The sequence below is a fragment of the Eulemur rufifrons genome, chromosome 16 (assembly GCF_041146395.1).
Source record: "Eulemur rufifrons isolate Redbay chromosome 16, OSU_ERuf_1, whole genome shotgun sequence".
In the NCBI taxonomy this organism is placed as follows: Eukaryota; Metazoa; Chordata; class Mammalia; order Primates; family Lemuridae; genus Eulemur; species Eulemur rufifrons.
Genome location: NC_090998.1, coordinates 92,078,271 through 92,091,793, shown reverse-complemented (window position 1 = coordinate 92,091,793; position 13,523 = coordinate 92,078,271). Strand labels below are relative to the sequence as shown.

Below are 13,523 nucleotides of genomic sequence, written 5' to 3'. Positions count from 1 at the left end.
GTCATGATGGTCTCCTGGTATGTTTCCTACTGTGTCCCTCAACCACGAGCCCGGCCCCTGGGCTCCTTAGCTTTGGCTGCTGCAGGACGGTGTGGAAATTAAACCACCCAGTGCGTGCTCTCGGGTATGGCTGCCTTCGCTCAGCACTGCGGTTCTGAGAGCCGTGTCGTCTGGGGCACTGGCACCTTGTCCTGGCCGTTGCCCCCTCGTTTTGCCTGTGGACATATCACGTCCGTGTGTCCACTCACCTGCCGGCGGACACCCAAGCCATTTCCAGGTTTTAGCTCTTACGAACACAGCCGCCATGAACATTCGTGAACAAGCATTCTTATGGGTTTCTGCTTCTCTTGAGTAAATATATCTGAGACTCGCTTAGTTATAAAAGAAACGACCAAAGCGACCTCCTAAGTGGCCACGCCGCTGCGCATCCCCCCGGCCTGAAGGGAGTCCTCGCCGCGACTTGGCGGTGTCGGGCTTTCCCGCGGGTCTGCAGTGTGCCACCCGCTCCCCCACTTCTAATGTGCACCCTCAGGTGGCTCCTGACGTTGGGCACCTTTCCAGAGGCACACTGGCCATCTCCCTATCTTTGGCGGAGTGTCTGTTCACACCTTTTATCTATTCTTTTGTTGGGTTGTCTTTTTATTAGTGCGTTGCAGACGTTCTTTACGACTCCTGGACAACAGTCCTTTATCAGACGTGTGTTTTGCAAATATTTTCTCTCGCTCGATGGCTTGACCAGGCTCAGTTTTAGTTATATCATTTCACGTAATATCTGGATTCTCTAATGGCCCCGTGAGTTAGGTACTCTTTACAGACGAGGGGACAGAGGCACAGGGCGGGGAAGCACCTTCCTCAAGGTCAGAGCCCCAGACAGAGCCCTGTAGGATCAGTTCAAACCCGTGCGGTTTGGCCCCAAGGTCAGTGCCCCCGACCACTACACCACACTGCCTCTTGCTTCCTGTGAAAACACACAAGGGCCACTTGAAGTGGCGGAAGAGCATTTCTCATCATTGTCTCCCAGGGACCTGGGCTAGCAGGAAGACAGGACCTAACCAACAAGCCCAAGCAGGAACCTGCAAACACTGTGGGGCAGGTGGGCAGAGAGGGGCCCCAGCCGTGCTGGAGGCGCGACAGAAAGTTGCTGAGGAGAGAGAACAGCGCGGGTGAGGGCTCCAAGCCAAGGGAGATCATGGGACCCGCAGGAGGTGAACGAGACGCTGGGACCAAGGCAAGGCAGAGAAGGGCCGGGAGCTGGGGCTCGGCAGGCGCCGGACAGCCGGTGAGAATCTGGACTCGGTCCTGGAGCAGCACGAAGCCGCCGGGGTTCTGTCCTCTTTCTGTAAATGCCAACAAGCTCATTCAGCACAAAATGGATCTAATTTGTCTCCTCTGGTGCATCTTCCTAACACTGGGGCGGAGTGCGGCTCAAATGCCAGGACTGATCTCGGTTTACTAGGAGCCAGCTGGGAGAAGCACTCACGTCTGAATCATTCTCCTAGTTTAGCAGGGTCAGCGGCAATTAACAGCCGGACTGCCTGGGACTGAATCTCCCCTGCTGGCGGTATGACCTTGTGCCTCTCTGAGCCTGTTTGCCCATTTGCAAAATCAAAATAACCTCTCTGAGCCTCCGTTTGCTCACCTGCAAAATGGGGATAACTACACAATACCTATTTCCCAGCCTGGTGAGAGTAGTAAACAAGGTAATAATGCATAAAGTGTTTATTTTAGCAGGATGCCTAGAACACTAGAAGTGCCCAAAAAGTCTTAGGTACAGTATGACGACTGCAGAATCCATTCTGGGATTTTTTTTTTTAAACATCTTTTAACTTTTTTTCTCACTTCACAGATGACCTTCTATTATGCTTATATATATCAGCTAAGGGCTGGTTCAGGTCTTACTTTTAAAGACAGCACAGCTGACCCTTGAACAACATGAGTTTGAACCACGTGGGTCCTCTTGTAAGTCAATTTTTTTCAATATATTGGAAATTATTGGAAATTTTTTTTTGGAGATTTGCAACAATTTTAAAAAACTGCAGCCTGACCACACAGCCTAGAAATATCAAAAAAAAATAAGAAAAATTTAGGTATATCATAAATGCATAAAATATGTGTAGATATAATACCAGTCTATTTTATCATTAAGTACCATAAAATATACACAAATCTATTATACAAAGTTAAAATATAGCAAAACTTACACACACAAACACAGACTGGACATTTGTAGCTGACAGAAATGTAAGCAAATATAAACGTGTGGTATTAAATCATAACTGCATGAAATTAACTGTAGTACATACTGTACCGCTGTAGCCACCTCCCACTGCTAGTGCGGCGAGCTCAAGTGTTGCAAGTGTCTGCTTAAAAACCCTTAAAACCCCGTGTGACCTAATTATCTCTGTGTGAGCAGTTCCTCTCTCCAGTAAATTGCAAATTGCAGTAAAAAGTGATCTCTTGCAGTTCTCTCATATTTTTCACCATGTTTAGTACAATCCCATAAACCCTGAATAATACTATAAGACCCACACAAAGTGCCCCTGGTGATGCTGGAAGAGTTCCCAAAAAGCAGAGACAAGTCATGACATTACAAGCAAAAGTAGCAATGCCTGATGCACCGCAGATGGAGGTCCGCAACTGCAGCTGCCACTGTTTCAGACAGATGATTCATCAACATTAACATACAGTATCGATAAATATAGTACGCTGCTGTAAATGTATTTTCTCTTTCTTATGATTTCTTTGAGACAGAGTCTCACTCTGTTGCCCAGGCTAGAGTGCCCTGGCGTCACACAGCAACCTCAAACCCCTGGGCTCAAGCAATCCTCCTGCCTCAGCCTCTCGGGTAGCTGGGACTACAGGCATGCGCCACCATGCCTGGCTAATTTTTTCTATTTTTAGTTGTTCGGATAATTTCTTTCTATTTTTAGTAGAGACGCGGTCTCGCTCTTGCTTAGGCTGGTCTCGAACTCCTGAGCTCAAACGATCCACCCACCTCGGCCTCCCAGAGTGCTAGGATTACAGGCGTGAGCCACCGCGCCCGGCCTCTTATGATTTCTTAAAAACATTTTTTCTACAGCTTTCTTTATTATAAGAATACAGTAAATAATACATATACAAAATACATGTTCATTGACTACATATGTTATTGGTAAGGCTTCCTGTCATCAGTGGGCTATTAGTAGTCAAGGTTTGGGGGAGTCAAAAGTTATACTCAAATTTTCAACTGCAAGGGGGACAGCACCCCTAACACCCATGTGTTCTAAGTTCAACTGTATTAATTTTCAAAAAGAGAAAAAAGATACAGATGAAGATATTTTAAATTCAGCTTTGGACAAGATGTTCATCAAGAGCCAGGTGCAGTGGCATGCACCTATAGTCCCAGCTACTCGGGAGGCTGAGGTGGGAGGATCACTTGAGCCCAGAAGTTAGAGTCCAAGCTAGGCAACATAGACCCTGTCTCAAAAAGAAAACAGATGATTTTTTTTTTTTTTTTTTCGAGACAGAGACTTGCTCTGTCACCCAGGCTAGAGTGCAGTGGCATCATCACAGCTCACTGCAACCTCAAACTCCCAGGCTGAGGCTCCCAGAGTAGCTGGGACTACAGGCACACACCACTGCACCCAGCTAATTTTTTCTATTTTTAGTAGAGACAGAGTCTCGCTCTTGCTCAGGCTGTTCTCAAACTCCTGGCCTCAAGCGATTCTCCTGCCTCCCAAAGTGCTAGGATTACAGGCGTGAGCCACTGTGCACGGCCTAAAATGGCTAAGCTTAAAGGAACATACATCCAACTACCAACACGCAAACACAAGAAACTCTCGTCTGCCTAATGTTCTCTGATTCCTTAGGCTGGCGGGGAAGGTGAGAACGCCCCTGAGCCACCTGAGCTGCTCTCACTTTCCAGGCACCAGCGTTCAGTTCCGGCTCAGAAACACCTGCTGCTCCGAAAATGCAAAACTGTTACTGTGCAGGGGCCAGCTCAGGAGAATGGAGGGTGCTTCCTGGTCACACAGGGCTAGGGACGAGTTAGGATACTTATGCTCCTCAATGCAAATATCTTAAAAGATTTATGTAACTCTGGTTTGGGGATTTTTTGTGTGTTTTGTTTTAAAAATTTTTTTAGAGATGGGGTCTGACTACATTGCCCAAGCTGGTCTCCAACTCCTGGCCTCAAGCAATCCTCCCACGTCAGCCTCCAGAGTAGTTGGGACTCCAGCGTGGGCCACGCACCCACACCTGGCAGGATTTCTGTAACTTTGTGACCAAGGGCCAAGTAGCTGCTGCATGAGACACAATGGGAAAGCAGCCAGTGCTGTAGCAATGACACAGGACCACAGCTGGGAAAGGCTTCTATTCTGGGCATGACAGTCACACCATTAACCCTCCATATACACTGGTAGGGTGGCTAACTGGTCCCAGCATTCTTTTCCCCTAAGCCCAGACACAGCCTCAGAATCCTTCTCAACACAGAGTTAGGTGATCATTATATATTGAGCTCACTCGCCCTTTCTGTTCTACCACAAACCATCTCTGGAGTCAACATTTATCAATAACTAACGCTCACTCGGTTGCTGATAGGGCTTCACTTCCTTCGTGAAAGTTTATCCTCACACCACACAGGAGACAAGTGCCACTATGATCAACAAGGGACCACAAGGAACAGAGGCTTAGAGAGATAAGTGACAGGTCCAGTGAGGCCACACCACGCTGCTGTGCCGCCTCCTCGTGCATTTCTGAGAGCGCGGGAGCTCATCAGCTCAGAAACGGGAGCTGCGTCTGCCCCGGACGTCCCCACGTCGCACATGAGGAAACAAGGCCCCGAAGCTTCACAACACGCGGCCTCCAAGGGAGTTTGGTCCCCACGGCCCAGACACCAGGCTGGAGCACCAGAGTAGGCAGAAAACTAAAAGACTGCTGGTCTCCCCGGGCTGATCAAGTTATCGCTCGGACGCTGGAAGCCCTGAAAACTGGACGAAGCCAGAAACTGCTGCTCCTTCCGTTTCTTCCTACAACGGAAAGGAAGTCTCTCGTCTCAATACGTATCACGGAGAAGTACCTCAATGACACGAAAGCTGCCAAAAACTTCTAGAATTGACTGCGTTGTGTCTACACTCTTTCACCCTAACAGCATGTAGCACAGACAAGCAGATGAACACCATTGGGCCAACATATGTTTATAATGTATTCCGAAGCTTACTAATACACTCTTCAGCCTCCACGTAACCTAATAAACAGCAAATCCGCTCATTAGGAGATAAACCAATTTTTCATCTGAATGCCAGGAAGTAACGAGTACAGCTAATGCAAAAAGAAACAAAGTTTTCTTTGGATCTGCCTTTTATGTGACGGAGCCACATATCTGAAAAGAAGAAAACAGCTAAAGGTACCCACCTGGCCTCTGCCAACCACAGCGGGGAGGAATCAGTCGAATCAGGCGCTTTCAAACCACGCACAGCAGGTGCAGACTCACATCGAACAAACATCCCTTAATTATTCTGATGACTGGACAGGGAGCTTGCTGGTAGGCAACTTCAGGATGTGCAATAAATATTAATTGCACAGAGGTGAGACAGGAATTCGATGCAGAGCTCCTCTACCGTGCGGGGGTTGCCAAGGCGATTTGAGTCTCCCGGGAGGTTTGTAACCAAGTCGCTGGGAGAACCACCAAGAGCCAGCTATCCCTCAGAAACCCCTCCCAGCCAAAAAAGGTAAGTATCGTTATCACCTGTTGGGCCAAGTATCACCTGTTCCTTTTTCTGCTGAAGCAGAGTTTCTGAGAAATTCTAGAGGGCCACCGAGAAAAGCACCCAGTGCATACAGTTGACTGTGCTCCCCTGCAGGACAGAATGTGTCGGGCGACACACAATGGGGAATTCTGGATTTGAAGATTAGAATCAGAAATAATCAAAGGAAATGTACCTAAGCCATCCCTGAAAGCCACCCACTTCCTCTCAGTCAGAGAGAGGATTTCCAGTGAGTTCCACCCCACCTCCCTGAGGGGTGTCTGACAACACAGGAGCTGGGCGACGTTGCAGGTGACCTCACTGTACCTTTGCTTAGCGAGCCAAGAGCTGCCCCGTGCGCAAACGGCGGTGTGCTCTGCGCGGAGAAGGCCTGGGTGTGGAGAAAGGACGCAGGATTGTTTTCTCTTCCTCGGCAGTGTCTGCAAGAGCCTTGTGACCCAAGGTCTCCAAATAGGGCCGTCACTGACTCCTCTTTCTCATAGAATATTCTAGAAACCATGGTGAACGTGGCCCTGGTCCAGCACCTGCTCATCTCCCTCCCTTAGGGCAGCCACTCTCATTCCATTCTCATAGGCTGAGTCCAGCCCGCCGTAGTTACCATTCCAAGGGCCTGGAAATGAGGATTCCGAAACCCCGCGCACAAAGCAGACACAGTCCCTGCAAATCCTTCTCCCGGATCTTCCCACAAAGAAGGATCTTGTTCCATTTTTTACTTCCGAAGGTTCGTGGCAGAGGGGCCGTCTAGATCTGCCGGCAAGCAGCCACGGAATCGCTCCCGAGTCGTGATCAGGGCAGGGCAGCTCCCCGTGCAGAAACGTCCTGACCTGCTGCAAACTCCCCCACCGACACAGGGGAGCCGGCCGTGAGAACAGGTGGGGGCGCTGGGGGGACACGGCCCTGGAGTCACACATCCCCCCAAAGAAAAGACAAACCCTGTCCTGAGACCAGCAATCTAGGGACACTGGAAATCTGTCCCTATGCAAAATCCCTTCATTTTGACAGCGGCCTCCCGGCCACCTACTCTACAGCCCTCCCAGACTCCCTAAAGCAGGTCACCGAGGTTGGTAACCCCTGCTTAACCTGGCGAGGGCTCCCACAGCCCCGTGTGCAGGGGTGCCAGGACTGTGGACCTCTCCAGCCTCCCACCAGGGCTGACCACAGCCACTGGGAGCCCCTGCACGGCCCCAAAAGGGCCCTGCGGGTCCCCTCCTTGGGCTAATTTCCACCATCCCTTATATTCCACTGGGACCAGTTCCTCCAGCTGGGAGAGCCCCGAGTCCAGTGGTGTGTCCCCCATGGGTCTCGGTCCCCATGTCTGCCTGTTCTTTCCCCCCAGACCACACTGTCCTGAGCAAGGGTCCCCACCCAGCCCCTGCTCCCAGGCCAGGCCCTGATGGGTGAAGATTTGGTGAGGGAATGGGGGGCGGGGAACGAGTCCCTGGCACGAACTCTGTTGTCACAATCACACCTCCTTTGACCTATTATATTTCCTCACCCTCCAAGCCCCAGGGGCACCCCTCCCTCAGAGGCAGAGGGGACAAGCTGGCCTCCCTCCCCTGCTTCCTAGCCAGGACCCCTGCAATCCTGGAGGATTTGGTTGCATTTCCTTTCAGCTTTCACAAACCGATTAAATTCCAAAAGTTTCTTCTCATGTAGCTCTCCACCTCCAGAGCAGGGATCTGCCAAGGCCACGCCCATCTCCCACCTCTGGGAATGGGGACCCCCAGGACCCCCACTCCCCAGGTGCCTGCGCACCACACTTACCGGGCACTGGCTGACCCGGCCACAGCTGCCGCCAGAGTGGGCCTGTGGCTCCTCCCGCTCAAGGACTCGGCTGAGAGCCCCAGACGCTGGGCGCTGGGCCGGGGCATCCCGGTGGGGCTCGGGGGGCTTTCCCAGACTCTGGCAGTTGAAGCCCCTCAGTGGCACCGGCTGACCTGCCATCTGGTTACTAACCTTCTCTTGGACTTCTTACGACACCTAAGAAACATGGGTTTCTCCACCTCAGCGCTGCTGTCCGACATTTGGGGTCAGATGCTTCATCCATGGGGGCACCGCAGGACGTACAACGGCCTCCCGGGGCTCCGTCCACTGACGCCAGGAGCACCCCGACCCCAGTCGTGTCAACCACAAGTGTCTCCAGACACTGGCAATGTCCCCTGTGGTCACAATCACCCCGGTTGAGAACAACTGGCTTAAATTACTGTGTAGTGGCTACTAGGTAAGGTGGTTTCCTCAGCTCTAAAATGAAGGGAAATCCCTACCTTGTGGGGCGAAATTAAATAGCGTGTGTCTCTAGGAGCTCTCATTACACAGCCGTGTTTAAGTGTCGTGGTGTTTGGAGCAACTCAGCGTCTACACTACCAATGGCCCTGCATAAAAGACGGATAATCTGAAGGGAACTCGAGGTTGGTGGTTTAGGGCTCTGAGAGTTATCTCCTGGAAGTTATTTATAGTCAAAAAGAAACTTAATACTTTCAACCTTCAGTCCCATGTCACAGACACCTAATAATTTCTTCACATCTAGTTCCTGCCGTCTCAGTATCTTGTCATTTATCACTATTTCTACATCACATGCTTAAAAGACATCAGGGTCAAGAGAGGATGACAAGCCACAGACTGGGAGAAAACACCTGCAGAACTCCTATCTGATGTAGGACTTGTATCCAAAATATACAAAGAACTCTTACAACTCAGCAATAAGAAAACAAACAACCTGATTAAAAAATGAGCTAAAGACGCTGACACCTCAGCAAAGAAGATACGCAGGTGGCAACAAGCATATGAAAGGATGCTCCACATCACATGTCACCAGGCAAATGCAAGCTGAAACAGTGAGATACCACCACGCACACACCTATTATTAATAGAATGGTCAAAATCCAGAACACTGACAACACCAAGTGCTGGCGAGGATATGGAGCAACCAGAACTCCCATTTGCTCCTGGTGGGAATGCACAATGGTCCAGCCACTTGGAAGACAGTTGGGGGGTTTCTTACAAAACTAAACATACTCTTACTGTACAATCACAGTTGAGCTCCTTAGTATGAACCCAAATGACCTGAAAACTTATGTCCACATGAAAATCGGCACACGGATGTTTACGGCAGCTTCATTCCTAACTGCCCAAACTTGGAAGCAACAAGACGGCCTCAGCAGGTGAGAGGAGAGATGAACAGCAGCACGTCCAGACGCTGGACCACTATGCAGCGCAGAAAAGGATGAGCTATAAAGCCATGAAAATACACGGAGAGACCGTAAGAACACATTACTGAGTGAAAGAAGCCAATCTGAAAAGGCTCCACAGTATATGACTCCAACTATATGACATTCTAGAAAAGACAAACCATGGAGACAGTAAAAAAAAAAAAAAAAAAAAAAAAAAGACCAGTGGTTGCCCAGGGTTTGGGGAAGTGGAGGGATGAATGGGCAGAGAGTCGGGGATTTTTAGGGCAGTGAAACTACTCTGTATGGTTCTGCGGTAGCAGACACACATCATTACACGTTTGTCCAGACCCGCAGAACGTACACCAAGCGTGACCCCTCATGCCACCGATGGTCGCTGGGAGGTGATGTCTCAGTGCCGGTTCACGACCGTAACAATGGACCACAAGGCCTGGGGGTGCTGGTGACGGGCAGTTGGGGGCTGGGAGAAGGGACAGATGGAACACCTAAAACTGCTCTAAATAATTGTTTAATATATACATATTTTTAAGGCCATCAGGGAACAGGAACTTCCTTAGAGTCTTCCTCATAGGAGAAAGAGGGACAGGACCCCTGGATGTGGCTGCCCTGGCCCTGCTGGTCTCGGTTTGCTGACAAATCCTGACACGGATCACTGGCCAGTCGTGCCTGATGTCCAGCGTCTGGGCACAGCGCAGAGCCAGCCTCCCACAGCACATGGTGGTGGCACTCCACCGAGCCCCTTTCTGTCAGGGCCTCCCTGGCCCCAGAGCTGGCCGCCACCTCTGAGGACGTTCACAGCGGCGGTGCTGTGCCCGGCCCACCTGCTGGCCCGCTGGCCCGCTGGGGTTCCTCATCCCGGGGTTGCCAGGGGGACCTGGTCTGGAGGGGTCCACGTTCCTAGCATAGTGTCCTCTGAAGTCCCCAGACCCCTGTGGGAGCTCTGGGGTCTGAGTGTTCCTGTCCACTTTCCCAATGCCCACAGTTAGTCATAGTTCCCTCTTCTGAACTGGCCACCACGTGACACTCCTGGTGTCGCCTCCCACAGAGGATGAGCCTTAATCACACCCACTGTGAAGTTCATGCACAGACACTTCCTGCATTTGTTCCTCCAAACCCCAGCACCCCACATTTCCTAACGCTGCCTCCCCCGGAATAGGACAAGACATTTGCCCCAAATGTTCCTCCATGTCTTGTCACACCCAGAGGATCTCCGCCAGTCGGATGAGGTCAAATGCCCACAGGCTTCCCAGCACGCCCCCGCCCCCTTACAGGGCCCTCAACTCAGGAAAACGTCAGTGACATCCACTGTCCTGACTCCACCGGCAACTTTCTAACAAAGGAGGAAATGCAGCCGCCCATTGGCGGGCAGGGCAGAGGAAAACCTCGGAGCGCCCTCTTCCTGGTCATTCCCTGCAGGCATATGAGGGAGCTCTGACGCCCAGAGTCGGGGCGGGAGCTGCTCCCACCAGGAATGGCCAGGAGTGCAAGTTGCCAGGGCAACAGGCCTGCAGAAATACTGGCAAGTCTCAATTATTCAAGACCTCATTATCCAGTTTTCCTGACTCCTCCACTTCCCAGAAGACCACAGAGAAGCCACTAAGCCCTTCCCGGTCCAGCCCCTCCCTCAATTCCTGTATCTGGGTCCAGTTAGGGTTGGTGGCTTTCTGTTTGTATGGGGGACCCCTAGAGTGCCAGGCACCCCAACCTTGAGAACCAAGACGGGGGCACTCAGCTAACTTTCATGTGAAAGCAACATCAGCAACGCCAGCAACATCACACTTCTATTGTCATGTCTACTGTACTCATCACAGGGGCTCTGGGCTACTGGGATTCCTGGTGTATTTAAATTGAACCAGATTGGCCCTCAGTTTTCTACGCACACATTAATTCATAAAAGCCAGGATGCAAAGCATTTACTGTGAAACTCAGGACCAGCCCATGACTTTGGGTGTGTGTTCTTCGTGCTCCAAGAGCATAAATACCACCTGTAAAAAGCTGTAATAGTCCAGAACATTTCGCTTCTGCTGTTCTGCGAAAGACTTCTTTCTCTGGTTCCTTCTGGTCTCAACCCAAACATCCCCCCCACCCCCGGAGACCTTCCGTGGGCACTCTGACTGCCCCGTTGTATATCCGCCACCGCACATGTTGCCATGGTACTGTTTGTTTATTCATTACGACTCCCCGTCCCATGAAAGCCGGGGCCCACCGCGGGCGCAGCAGACTGCGGGATGAGTTGGGAGGGGGATGTCCACAATTGTAAGGCGCAAAGAGGAACTGAGAAGATTTCTGGTGAGGGCGCTGCTGACTGCAGGGGAGGAAGCACATTGAGAGACAGTGGCGATGACAGAGAGAAGGGTGACAGCCACTTATCATCTCATTTAGGAGACCTGACAAGCAGAGATTAACACAAGCCAGGCTGGGTCCTCCGGGCAAGGCCTGAGAGAGCAGTGTCCAATTTGCTTGGAAATGTTCAAGGAGACCTCCTGAAGGTGGCAGGGGCCTGTCCTGGGGGAGCTGGATAATGCTGGGGACACGGGCCTCCCTGGGGCCCACGCTGCCCTGGGGAGATGCCCCGGAGGATGTGCATTCCCTACACCTACACAAATTCCCAGGGTGGGGTGCATGGGGCACACACAGACACACATCCCCTGAGGTCCATCTGTCACACGTGTCCCACAGGCACCACGTCCCTAGGAATACACAGTGGAGCTAATGTGTCCCAGGGGTACACACTCATTGCTGGAGGCACAGGAAGAGTTCCGGGGAACAAGTCAGGCCCAGGTAGTTTAAAGAAAACACTCCACATACCCCCCCACTGGAGAGCTCTTTCCCAGTGACCTGCCTGAGGCCAGCCCCTGGGCTTCCTGCCTCCCCTCGGCCAATTCCTCAATTCCCCTCTGCCCCTCCGAGATCTCACAATAAGGCACTGCCCCAGGGGAAGAACCTCAGGCCCAAACAAAGGGAAAATTCAGGAAGCAGCTCCCGGGGAGGCCCTGGGAACGCTGTAGGCTTAAAGAAGCCACAATGCCCCTTGCAACTCTAAAAAACTTACAAATGTACCAGGAGGTAGGGAGTTTTTCAGAAATATTCTCGGGAGCACATGGGGTAAAAAAAAATTGGGGGATCTCCGTAGGCCTTGCTCGCAGGGCTCCCCGGCCTCTGGCCGCATGTCCCGCGCCCTCCTCCTTGCCTCCCCGCCCCACGTGCCCTGCGGGACACGCGCGCAGCGAAACACCGCGGGTCCCCGGGCCGGCCCTCCCGGCCCGGCGTGCCTGCTCGCAGAGCGGCCGGCGGCTGTCGCCTGGCCACGCACGGGGCTAAATCAATGGCGCCTGCAGCGAGGGTGGGCGCAGGAACCGGACGTTTGCTCCGACCCTGGCCGCGCAGGAGCTGGCGGCGCGCGATCAACACGCCCGAGCCCCAAACGCGGGACCCGGGCAGGCGCGGCTGGTTCCCGGCGGCGTTAAAGCCTAGGGCAACAGGACGGGCCCGTCCCCAAGGTCGCGCCGCGCAGCCGGTGCGCGTGGGTCGCGCTGGCGGGGCGGAGCGGCCCCGCGTGGGTCCCGGCACGCGGCGGCCGGGCGCGTGTGCGCGTGCGCGGGGCGCACTCACCCTCCCTGGCTTTCTTCTTCCTCGCCAGCGTGCCGCCCAGCCTGCCCAGGAGCGACTCGTCCTTCTTCATCCTGGGGGGCCGCGGCGTGGGCGAGCGCGGCGGCGCGGAGGACATGGGCCGCGCGTGGGGCCGGTGCGGGCGGAGCACGTGAGAGAGCCGCCCCGGTCGCCGCTGCCACCGCCCCGGGGAGTGGCCGAGGGCGCGGCCCCGCCGCCGGCCCCCGCCCCGCGCCCGCCCGGCCTGGAGCGCGGCCCCCCGGACGCCCAAGTCCGCGCGCCCCAGCGGAGCCGCCGCCCGTCCCCATCCCGCGCTGCGCGGGCAGCTGACTCTCCAAGAACCGGGGGCGCGGGGACCAACACCCAGGGCTCAGCCTGCGGCCTTTTTGCCCACGTTTGAGCCCTGGGCTTCGCCAGCTGTGCTGACGCGGTGCTGGATCCAACGGGGCGCGGCGGCCCGCCGTGGCCTCAGCGTGTCTGGGAGGCGATGAGAATCCCAGCAGCACAAAAATGCGCACTTCCAGTTGTTGCGGTTCTAACAAGAGCCAGACCTGGGGCCGAGGGAACCCTAGTGAACAAGGAACCGTCCCCACCCGTGAGAAGCTTGGGGGCAGGGTGGTGCTGGGGGACAGGGAACCTCAGTCCACACCTGAGCTCCTCCAAAGGGGACGGGGGTTGTTTGTGGAGCGGTGATGGGGAGCCCCAGGAGACAGCTCAGGGCGGGTACATACAGTCGGGTCAGCCAAAGAGCAGGGCAGGGGCTGCGTGGGTCCCAGGGGAGGGGAGAGGAGGGGCAGGCAGGGCTTTCCGTACGGTGTGACGGGTGGGGTTTGGGTTCCAGGGGTTGCCGCTGGCTGCCGTGTGCACAGCAGGTAGTGGAGACCCAAGACTGAGGAGAGAGGGGAACAGGCTCCTGCAAAGGCCCGTGGCCAGAGGCCCCAGACTTGAAGAATCAGCAAGAGTTAAGGCTGGAGTCGTGAGG

General features: G+C 53.6%; 1 protein-coding gene across 1 annotated transcript in view; it reads right to left on the bottom strand.

The window, feature by feature from the left end:
- PARVB (parvin beta) overlaps window positions 1-12,659 on the bottom strand; it is an 88,587-nt gene extending 75,928 nt beyond the window's left edge. Inside the window, exon 1 of the mRNA XM_069489550.1 lies at window positions 12,545-12,659. Within this exon, the coding sequence (XP_069345651.1) occupies window positions 12,545-12,659 (115 nt within the window). The remainder of the gene's footprint in view (window positions 1-12,544) is intronic.
- Window positions 12,660-13,523: the final 864 nt, after the last annotated feature.